An 11,529-nucleotide genomic window follows, 5' to 3' on the forward strand; every position below is an offset into this window, starting at 1 on the left:
CCCCCAGGGCCCCCCCCCCCCACAGCTCTGCGCCCCCCAACCTGCCTGGATAAATATCAGGCATATGGAGCCATCCCCCCTCCCAAGGCTTGTTAGACATGTGAGTTGCACAAGGGCTCTGTTGGTTGGTCTGCAATGTGCCCACAACCCTGGTATCTGGGCACCAGCCTGCCACCATGCACCACACTCCTGCTTGGCCCAGCAGGAGACAAGCTGGCTCCTCCCCCAGTCCCTTCGCCCAGGGGCCAGGCCCTGCTGGCGCTGGCCCCCACTGGCTCCACGCCGTATGCCCGAGGCCCCGTGGCCGGGAGCCAGGCCTGAGAGGGTGGCTGTGGTTGAGCGAGCAGCTGTTCCCGGCTGTGGTGAGTCGGGGCCCTGGGCGTGCCACTCGCTCGTGGGAGCCGTTCCCTGGCGCGGGGCAGTTCAGCAAGAGGCCAAACTCTGCCCGGCCCTGCCCCCAGCGTGTGTGGCCAGTGGGGAGGGAGGTCGGGGCAGGGGAGACACTGGCCGGGCCCGCTCCCCAGCCAGGCCCCTGGGACTCACTGCACACCAGAGACAGAGTGCGGGGTCTCCAGACACACAACGGGGTGCAAGGCCTGGGTGTGCGCCCGCACACACACACACACGTGAACACACAAACACCCACACGTGTGTACAGGGGTGCACGCGCACACTTGTTCACACACACGCAAATGCCTCTTGGCAAACAGCACGTGGGCTGCTCCCAGCTGGGGGGGTGCGTGGGACCTGCTGTGACCCCCACTGCGCCCCAGCTGGTGATCGGCAACCAGCCAGCTGATGCGGCAGCAGGGACATCGCGCCCTTCCTGCAATCAGGGCTAGATTGCGGCTCAGCCATGCCGGGAAGGAGCCATTTGGGACAGAAAATAGCTCACGCAGCTCCAGAGTAGGGGAGGCCCATGGATGGGAGGGGTGGGGAAAGGGGGTCATGATCATCCCCAGCCGCTGGAAGGCAGCTGAGACCTGGCCAAACTTGTCGCCTTTCTGAGTGTCCTCTGCCCCCCCCCCAAGCTGCCCATCAGGTGAAGTGGGGGGGTTCTCGCTGCCTGTCTGCCCTGCAGGGATGCGCCAGGCCAGGCAAATTGGGAGCAGATTGCCTGGCCAGCCTTGGGCGTTACAGGAACGGGGCGGGCTGGGGCCGGCCACTTGCTGTGACTCAGGCGCTCCCTCCGGCGCGTGGTGGATTTACATCTGGATCCCCCCAACTGTCTCACCACAGACACAACACCTCATGGCACCCCCCGGCCCCCCGCTCAGCACTGGCTGCGGCCACTCGCTGCGCTGGTGTCTCTCCTGCACAGAGGCCCAGAGTCACACTCAGCTGGGCCAGAGAGCAGCGGGCAAAGCATGGTGCCAGCAGGGGGTGCTGCGGGTGCAGGGCAGGAGCGCTGCCAGGGGGGCGCGGGGGCAGGTAGGGAAGAGGGCAGCAGGTCAGTTACCCGAGGGACTGTGTGGATTTCAGTGTGTTTGGAAAGTCAGCACGGGGCTAAGGGTGCAGGACCCACCCCCCCGGGGGGAGAAGCGCTGCCCCGTTCCGCTGCCCCCCCAAGTCCCATGTAACGTTCCTTTCCCCCTGCCCTGCCCTGCCCTGCCGGCCTGCTCCCGGCGTGCCAGACACCAGGTCCCTGGGTTGGGCCCAATGGCCTGGGGCCCTGACACTCAGGATACCCAAGCGCTCACTCTATGCCAGGCATGCAGGGGACTCCTCCCAGCACCCCCTGGGCATGGGGCGGGCCCAGTGCTTAGATCCAGTGTGGGGGGGTGATACCAGGCTGGACAGACCAACAGGGCAAAGGGGGACTGGGGGAGCCGGCCGCTCCCTCTTGCCCTGGCTGAGGTCTCCCAGCTGCCCCCCAGGGAAGGGGGAGTTTTCCCAGCTGCAGCGGGGGTTGCAGTGGAAACGCTCCAGTGACGTTGCGCTGCCCCGGGCATCCCAGACAAGAGGCCCCCGCTGGGAATTTGGGGCTTGTGGTCGAGCTGGGATCTGTCCTAATTGCAGATCTGCCGGCGGGAGCGGGCAGCTCCTGTGTCACCCGGCACAGTCAGAGGCTGTGTGGCCGGGGCCCTGGCCAGCTCGCCCAGCCCACCTGTGGGCACCGCCGCCCGCTCACCCCCACCGCCCTGGCCATGGCTGGGGTCAAAGGTCAGGGAGAGTCCGCGGGCCCACCCGACTGGCAGCGAAAGAAGAGCCGAGCCGGAGTCAGCCCCTCTCACAGCTGGTGTATTGTGTGTCCTCTGCCGCACCACACTGTGTGCATCACACACACACACCTACCACCTCTCATACACACACCCGAACTGACACACACACTCAGCACCATGTGCACACGTACACAGCCAGTGATTCACACCCACCCACAAATATGTGTGCACACACACACGATCCATACACACAGATTCTGCCAGCACCGAAATGCCACTGTATGTGTTCACAGGTCCCAAACGCACTTACGCCTGCGTGGCAGGCCCGTGCTCAGTGTGGGGACAGACATCCCCGTGCAGCTGCAGCACACACGCACAAGAGGGATGTGTGAGAACACACCCATGTGCACACACACACCCCTGGGACACGGGGCTTCTGGGGACAGTGCCGTGGGGCATAGGTGCCAACTTTCCTTCCTATCCAGGGGGTGCCCAACCCCCTGCCCCATCCCAGGCCCCACCCCATCCCACTCCACCTTTCCCAACCCAACCTGTCCCGCCCCCTCCCATCCCCTCCTCCTTCCTACATGCTGTGAAACAGCTGTTTGCATCCGGTGGGAAGTGCAGGGGTAGATTGGCAGGGCCACCGGCGGATGAGAGGTGCTAGGGGGGAGCTTGGCTGCCAGGGGGTGCTAAGCACCCACTCATTTTTCTCTGTGGGTGCTGCAGCCCTGGAGCACCCATGGAGCCATGGGGAGGGCTCAGACTCAGGGCCAGGGGCAGGGCCCCGGGAGAGCTAGCGAGTGATTTACAGGGGAGCAGGGTTTGCGGGGGACGCGGCCCATCCCCCCTGGAGTTCAGCCGGCTCGTGCTGGGTTTGGGGGCCGAGGGCAGCTGTGGTTCTGGCACCGGCCAGAACTGGATTTAGAAGGTCATTTTCTCAGCAGGGAGCTGGGAGGGATTTGGGCAGCGCTCAGCTCATGGAAACCATCATCCCGGCCTTCCCCTTCAGTCTGTGGCGCGCTCACTGCATCGGCTTTCACTACCATGGACCCAGGCAAGTGCCAGGGCAGGGGGCGCCCTCCCAGTGCCTGGGGGCCTGACACCCCCATTGCTCAGAGCGCCCAGGCCCAGCTGGCTTCACCTGGGCTCTGGGGGCATTTCCATCCCGCCGCTCGGGGGTGGAGCAGAACCGAGCCTAGCCCAGACCCCTGTGCTCCCGAACTGGGCTTTGCTCTGGCTGGCTCCTGGGGCTGCCTGGCTCAGTATGGGCACCCGGTGAGACAGTGGGAGAGGAGTCTGAGCTTCCTGGCCCCTGCCACTCCTGCCAGAGGAGAATCTCTGCTAGCCGTCAGCACTACAGGGCTCAGGACCCACAGGGTTTAGTCCAAGCAGCGGTGGGCAGGGCTGCACCAATCACCTGGGCTCTGTGGCCCATTTCCAAACCCACCCACCCCCAGCCTGGAGCCAGTGGGGGGGCAGGGCTGATGGGGAAACACCCTGCATGGGGCAAGCAGAGACCAGGGGGCAGCAGTGAAGAGTAGCCTAGCAGGCCAGGCTGGCTCGGGTGGGGTGGGCTGGTGGTGGGAGCCTCTCACCTGTGAGTGGCTGGATCCAGTCTGGGCCCCGGTTGGCAGCTCCGGCAGGTTGTTCCCGTCAGACGGTGCCGTGAGTCGAGTTTGGTGGGTCTCAGCTCCCTCCAGGTGTCATGGAAGCCACACACCGGATCCACCCTGTCCTAGCAGATGGGCCAAGGGACGAAGGAGCCGCAGCGCGAGCTCCCACCTGCCCCTGGGCTTCCATCAGTTGAGGCCAGTTGGACCAAGTGGCCCCTGGTTTTCAGGGAAGCTCGGCTGAGTGCCAGGTGGGGTCCATCGCTGTGCTGCACCCCTTGAAATCTGGCCCTGAAAGTACCACAGGCTGGGCCCCAAACCGCTCACCTCTGTGAGCAGACGCCCCCTTGGCCTGAGCCATGGGCCCCCTTTGTGCCCCTCCCTACCCCCCAAACTAGTGTCCCAGCCCACCTGCTCCTTGGGCAGTTCTTACCCCAGTGGGTGCAAACTACCACCTCTGGGGTTTGCATTTTGCCCTGTGGCAAGTGACCCCTGGGGAAGGAGGACGGGGTGTGTGATGCAGGAATCGGCTCCTGTCTCTGTCTACAGCTTCTTGCACGGTAGGGCCTGAGCCCTACTGGCCCCCCCCACAACACCCAGCGCGATCCACAACGACTCCACCTTTCCCGCTCCGCGTCCGGCCCGGCTGCGTGCCCAGGTGGGGCAGCCTAACTGGGCAGCCGAGAGGAGACGCTCTGGGACGCAGGTCACGTGACAAGCCAGGGGACCCAGAGCCTTTTCCATGGTCGAGCCAGGGGATGGGGCCAGGGGACGGTGGGCCTGCATGTGGGGCTGCCCCCCAGGGGCCATGGGCAGGACTCAGCCAGAGTGAACAGTAAGGGAGACCCACAGGTGCGCTCAGCCAAGTGGCTCATGCAGGATCTGGCTCAGCCAGCTGTGGTGCGCCAGAGGCCAGGGTGACCGGCTGAGCTCTTCAGCCCAGAGACAATGGGAACTGGGCCTTCTGGGCCAGAGCCCCCAGCTCTCTCCAGGGCAGCGCGGGATCCCAGCAGCCGAGGTTTAGCAGAACTTTGTACCTGGGGCCTCTGGCCGAGCCACCCGGACAGGAGCCCTCCAGCTGGGGGGCGAGGGGTGCGGGTTTTAACCTGCTGGGGTCCCTTTAAAAGGAAACAGGGCGAGAAAGTCATGGCAGTCCTGAAATAGGGCTCGGGCTGGCACTGCAGGGGGGGCGGGAGAGCGGGCCAGCGCCAGGCCCTTGTGTTTGTGGGCGGAGTCCACCTCGAAAAGGCTCCTTAAAAAAGGAAAGTGAGTGGCTGGCAGCAGGATCCCGCGCTGGGGGTTATATTTACCCGTGTGACTCAGAGCCGAGCTCACCCCTGCCCGGAATCTGGGACACCGCGTCGGCTGGGGGGGCGGCCGGAGTCAGGGGCGCCAGGAGAGACGGGGTTAGCGAAAGGACAGCAAGAGATGAGTCCCCTGAAGTGAGCCCGGGGTGGGGGCTGGAATCTTTGCCCCGAGGTCTGGGGGGTGTTGGCATGGGGACCCAGGGCCAGGCTGGGGCAGGGGGGGCTTGGCACAGGGACCGAGGACCAGGCTGGGTCTCCAGCCAACTGAGGAGAGGAGAGGGGGCCAGGCAGGAGCGGTGCCAGGGTTTTTGGCGCCCTAGGCGGGGGTCCTTCTGCGCTCCTGCTCTTCGGGGCACTTCAGTGGTGGGTCCTGGAGCGAGTAAAGGACCCGCCGCAGAATTGTTACCAAGGGCGGCAAAATGCCACCTCCTCAAATCCTGGCACCCGTCGCCTAAATGGAAGCACCGGCCCTGGGGCCAGGACCTGGCAACCCACGGGGACAAACAAGGAAAGGGAGGAGTTAGACCAGGAGAGGGGGATGACTAGAGCAGGCCTGGGACACCTGGGTTCCTTTTCCAATTACAGGAAGGGAGTAGGGTCTAGTGGGTTAAAGCAAGAGGTGGGAGGGCTGGGAGCCAGGACTCCGGGGTTCTCTCCCTGGCAGGTTGGAGCAGGGGGGCTGGGAGCCAGGACTCCTGGGTTCCATTCCCAGTACTTGGGGGGGGGGGATGTTTCCAGCTGGGCAGAGCTGGAATCAGCCAGGATTCCTGGGTTCCAAGCTCATTGCCCGGTGCATGGCACCTCCTGGCTCCCGGGCTGGAGCTCCCAGCCGGTCGGTCGGTGGCTGCAGACCTGTGTCAGGGAGATAATGACAGGGCCAGAGGGTGGGGGAGGAGCTGGTTTTAAATAAAGTGCAAATTGGACACATTAGTTGTGCGGTTTGTTTTCTTTCCAGCTGGGGGATCCTTCCCCCATGGGCAGAATGAGTAAGCGGTGGTGGCTGTCCCAGCATGGGGGGGGGGCTTTTGCCATCGTTCCCCCCGGTGACTCACTCGCTGGAGTCCCAGCAGCTCCCCAGGTGCCCCGTGAGGTCAGAGCCCTCTGCCCCTGCCCAAACCAAAAGGTGGCAAGGGTGGGGGTGTGTCACTCATTCATTGCCCCCCTTGCCAGCGGGGAGCCACGCCTCCCTTAGCACCGAAATACCACACCCAGGATTCATGCATCGCGGGGGGGCGGGGCAGGACTCCTGGTTTCTATTATGGGAGGGGAGTGGGGGCCACTGAGTGAAGGCGGGGGGGGGGGTCTAGGAAAGCCAGGACTCCTGGTATCTCTCCCAGCCACTGGCCTCCACAGACTCATATTATTTCTCAGTAGTCGTTGCTGGGGTGGGGAGCTGCGATGGGGGTGGGGTGAAAGCTCCCCCAAAAGACCCCCAGAATCGAGCCGACGGCCCGGCAACCCCCGCGGCCCGGCCCGCGGGCCCAGCTCCCAGCCCGAAGGAACCTGGCTAGGCGCCAGTGAGAGAAGGATTGAAAATTGGGTCGTCCGCCTCTCTAGTGTGGTTCTTGAAAAGGCCACCCTCAAGCACCTCTCAAATTATTTTGATAGTGCACCGGAGGCGGGACGGAGGCTCTTCTACCAGCTCTCCGCTGAGCATTTGGTTTCAGCCCTGGTGCCAGGAACAGGAACATGGGCACCAGGGATTCAAATTAAGTTCTTTCAACTCAAAAGGAGCCCAAAGCCTCTGTCCCACAATCGAATCACCCAGCAATGAAACGCACCTGCCTCTGGGGTGGGGCGCAGCAGCTGTTTGGAGGCACAGAGAATCCCTCACCCAGCAATGAAATGCAGCTGCCTCTGGGGTGGGGCGCAGCAGCTGTTTGGAGGCACAGAGAATCCCTCACCCAGCAATGAAATGCAGCTGTCTCTGGGATGGGGCGCAGCAGCTATTTGGAGGCACAGGGAATCCCTCACCCAGCAATGAAATGCAGCTGTCTCTGGGGTGGGGCACAGCAGCTGTTTGGAGGCACAGGGAATCCCTCACCCAGCATTGAAATGCAACCACCTCTGGGACAGAGCCCTGCAGCTGTTTGTCAGCAAAGCTGTACAGGAGTTTGGAGCTGGACAGTTAATGGAGTCCTGGGCCCGGGCAGCTGCAAGTAGCAAGGAGTTGGTCAGGATATAAACTCACAGACATGACAACAAGGTTGGGGCAGAAGCCCCCAGGGGGTTTATTTCTCTGTGGCCCATTTTACAGCAGGATCGATTCACACAGAAGAGGCTGGGGTAGAGACACAGACGCCTCCATTAACTGCCCCCAGGCAGGGTCGTATCCAGGGCAGGGTGAGCAGGGCAGCTGCCCAGGGTGCAAAGCCACGGGGGGGAAATGATGAAAAAACCCAATGGGCGTGTGTGCAAATACACCACTCACCACAGGCGCTAAAATACCTTGTTACGGCTCTGCCAGGAAGGGTGCTGGGGCTGGGATGCCATGCTGGCTCTGACGGGCCTGCCCTGACCCCCACTGGGGAGGGGCACCCGCCCTAGGCTACACAGGAGCGCGGCCTGGGGGTCCTAGCTGGGTCTAAGCTGGTTGTCCCCTTTCAGTCAGCTTTCTGCACTCCACTGGGCTCCCAGCCCCACCCTGGTGATGAGCTCTTCTGGGGGTCATTTTTGTCCTCCCAAATCTAAGGGGTATTTGAATTGCCAGCTTGGCCCTGCCCCACTAAGCCCCATCCCACTAGGCCCCACCCCGCCCCTCTTGGGCATGCCCTGCCAGGCTCGCCCCTCCTAAACATGTGAGAAGGAGAGAGGTGGGCAGGGGTGAGGGGAGGAAACTGCAGGGCGCACACGCAGGGCAGGCTCCCTCCATCGCCTTCACCCCCTTCTGGGCTGTGCTGCCCTGCTCATCTCCAACCCCTCCTGGCTCCCACCCCAGGCCTCCTGCCCTGGCTCCCCAGCCTCTGGCACTGGCCCTGGAGGTGCCCCCTTGCTGGCCAGGACCACGGTGGCGTCGGAGCCACTGCTCTCCAGGCTGCTGCTGCTGTAAGCAAGGGCCTCACGGTGAGGGCGCCCCCTCCAGACCACGTGGCTGCGCAGGGCCAGGCCCTCGGGCTCCTCGTCCGTGTCTGAGTCGGGTGCCGTGTGGCGGCGGATGCGGGACACGGCCTCACGCAGGTCACGGGTGCAGAGCGCCGGGCGCTTGGTGCAGGGCCGGGCTCGGGGGGGCAGGGCCTGCGGCTCACCACGACTGGCACCGTTCCCAGGAACCTCCCTGCCCCAACCTGGCCCCGGCTCCACAGAGGGATTGGTGCCATCCCCTGGGGTCTCCCTGGCCCCCGGGACCCCAGGTGGCTCTTTGGGGGAAGTGGCTGGGCTGGGCAGCCCATGCACTCCGGGGCCCACCAGCAGCCGCTCCGGGCTGCCAGGAAGAGCTGCTCCCGCCTGCTGGCTCCAGCGCCCAGGGTTCTCTTGCTGGGCACGGGCCCCCTGTGGCTCCCCCAGGCCCAGTTCAGCCGTAGGGAGCCCCAAGATCCAAGCCGCCCTCTCCCCCAGGGAGCCGTCACCAGGGGAAGGGGGTGGGGGCCATGCTGCCCGCTCGGAGGCTCCAAGGTGGGGTCGGCTGGCCAGGAGCAGCCTCTGGCATGGAGAGGCTGGGTCCCGGGGCGGTGGGGACCCCAGGAGCCGCACATGCGCCCGCCGCGGGGGCGGGATGTACTCGGCACGAATCACCACACAGGTGGCATCGATCACAAAGATGCCCCCATGACGGCTTCGGCCTCCGGCTGTGGGGGCCTGGCCAGGTGCCTGCCCCGCGGGACAGGGAGAGGGGGGTACCCTGCGTTCTGGCCGGCCTCTCTGCTCCCAGCCCTCCCGCTGCCCACTCCTGGCGCTGCCCGTGGAGCTGGCTGCGTAGCCAAAGCCCCAGCCAGAGGGGAGTCGCTGCCGGCCTGGGGCAGAGCCGGGCCCTGCTGCATCCCAGCCCCTGGAACCGCGGGCCCTGCTCGCCCCTCCGGCTGCCCGGGGCAGCGTGTGGCTGCCACTGTCTGAGCTGGAGAGTGGGCGGAAGAGGGACTCAGCTGAGCCACCCTGGGCCGTGGAGTGCACCATGCCCTCCAGCCCCGGGCACAAGAGCCCCAACCCAGCACGGCGCCCCAGGGAGCCTGACCCGGCATGGTAGCTCCAGCCACCCAAGACCTCATGGGGGAGCCTGGCCAGCCGCTGCCGGGGGCCACGTGAGCCGGAAGCAGGCTCTGGGCTGCCCCCAGCGGGTCCCTTCCCATGGGGTGCTGCCCGGCCCCGCTTGGCGGCTGGTGGCGCGGGGCCAGCGCGGGGCCGCTTGGTGGGGAGGGTGCGATGGGGCGCATCATAGGCAGGGGGTGAGATGTAGGGTGGGGGCTGTGGCTCGTTCGGCTTGCGGTTGCCCTGCCCCACCCGGAGCCGCCTCAGCATGTGGGTCTCGTAGCTGGGGGGGCCAGCTGGGAGCACCTCCATGGCACTCCCTGCCAGCCACCTCCTGCCCAGGATGCTGGCTGCTGCGCCCTGCCCCCTCCTCTCCAGGGGGGCCGCCCAGCCCAGGCCCCTCCTGCCCTCCGAGCCGCCCCTCGGCTTCCTCTCACCGGGGGCATCCCGGTCTCCTCGCGCCCCCTTCCCCAGCAGCCGCAGGTCCCGGGGGTTGCCGCTGGAGGGCGACTGGGGCAGAGGAATCGACTTGCTCCACATGGAGTCCTGGTGCACACGGGGCCCTGGCCGCAGGGCTGGCCACAGCTCAGCTGCAAAGTGCTTCTCCCGACACCTGCGAGGCAGAGAGAGACCCACCCGCTCAGGGACCGGCCTGGAGGGAGGGGACCCGGCCACCCCACCCACTGCTAGCCTGCTTGCAAGGGGAGCCCAGAGGTCCCGGGTAGCTCACTGTGGGGTGGGGGGGGGTCCCGCTAACTGGAGGGGCACACTGGGGTGGAGCATGGGGTGACCCTGCTCCTAGCACTACCCCTCCCACCCTGGCAGACACCCCCTGGCTTTCCTGGCCAAGGCGGCAGGGAGCAGTGCCCTGGGTGCCCACCCATGGGGTAAGGGATAGGCAGAGGGTTTGCCATGGGTGACTGATGGGACTCTCTGAGCCTTGGGCAGCAGTGCAGGGGGGCGCCCTGTTGGGTTGATGCCAGGGAAAGGGGAGACGCATCCCAGTGCTGACCCACAGCCCCCTTCTAGCCCAGTCCTGGGCTCCCCCGACCCAGCTCTGCCAATGCCCCTCACTCCCGACCCGCAGCCCCTGCTCTCCCAGCCCTGGGCTCCCCACTTCCCCAGCTCTGCCGATGTCCCTCACTCCTGACCTGCAGCCCCCTGCTCATGCACGTGGGCCTAGGGAAAGCTTTGCGAAGGGGTGCCCTCCGCCCCCGCTGGGAGGAATGATCTAGTGAGACAGGCCCTGACTCACGCGTACTCCCCCGAGATGCTCCGGTAGATCCAGGGGGTGCCGGGGCCCCGCGCAGGCCAGTGCCCTGGATCCATGGCACTGCTGTGGCTGCAACAAGAGACCGTGTTAATCTCAACCACCAGCAGGTCCGTCCGCTTGCAGATCTGCAGGTGCCCAGTGCCTGGTGCCCCCCGCTGCCCATGGCCCCCCAGCACCGGGCAGCCCAGCATGGTCCCAGGGGACTTGCTTGTCCGGCCGCCGTGAGCTGGGCGAGCCCCCGAGGGAGCGCTGCGCAGAGAGGGAGGGATGGGGGCTGCCTGTGCCCACGGGCTGCTTGCGAGCCTGGGAGCTCCGTGCCAGGGCTGTGTCGGCAACATGTACCGGGAGCAGTGCTTTGTGCGGGCGGGTGAGTGCCAGCCTGCCAGCAGCCAGAACAAAGCGTGCACACAGGGAGACAGGCATGCAGCTTGCGCACGCACACACACACACAAACACAGGCACATGCACAAACACAGGCACATGCACAAACACATGCATGCACACATACAGACGCACACACGCATGTGCGTGCACACACAAGCACATGCACACTTGCACAGAACACTTAGCGTGGACACACTCTGAAACACATGCAGCGTGTGTGCGCGCATGCGCACACACACACACACGCACACACACGCACACATACATGCATGCCCTGAAACACACGCAGCCCTCCCTAGCAGGTTCTGCAACATGGCCCCTCTCCTGATGCCCTGCAGATGCCCCGGTCCCCCCGGCACCCACTGGGCGCCTGGCTGGGCCCTGGGCAATGGCAGCACCTGCAGGTGAACCCCATGAATACTGCCTGCTCCCCAACTGCTCTGCGAGCCACTATGTGATCCAGGGGCAAGAGCTTGTTGGTAGGGGACACCCCCTTCCCAATGGATGCCCCAGATCCTGGGCTGCCCCCATGTGGCTGCTGACTGGCACCTCCCACAAGCCCAGCTGGGCAGAGTTCAGCTCAGCCTGAGGCCCGTGCAAGGTCATTG

At 65.3% G+C, this 11,529-nt stretch overlaps 1 protein-coding gene across 1 annotated transcript; it reads right to left on the reverse strand.

Annotated features, from left to right (window-relative positions):
• Window positions 1-7,287: 7,287 nt before the first annotated feature.
• Window positions 7,288-11,148, reverse strand: DDN (dendrin). Its single transcript, XM_032785662.2, is given in 4 exon segments — window positions 7,288-9,877; window positions 10,520-10,776; window positions 10,778-10,840; window positions 10,843-11,148. Coding segments are annotated over 4 exon segments (2,544 nt in total). The 3' UTR covers window positions 7,288-7,959.
• Window positions 11,149-11,529: the final 381 nt, after the last annotated feature.

Source organism: Chelonoidis abingdonii, chromosome 26 (genome assembly GCF_003597395.2).
Source record: "Chelonoidis abingdonii isolate Lonesome George chromosome 26, CheloAbing_2.0, whole genome shotgun sequence".
Taxonomy (NCBI): Eukaryota; Metazoa; Chordata; order Testudines; family Testudinidae; genus Chelonoidis; species Chelonoidis abingdonii.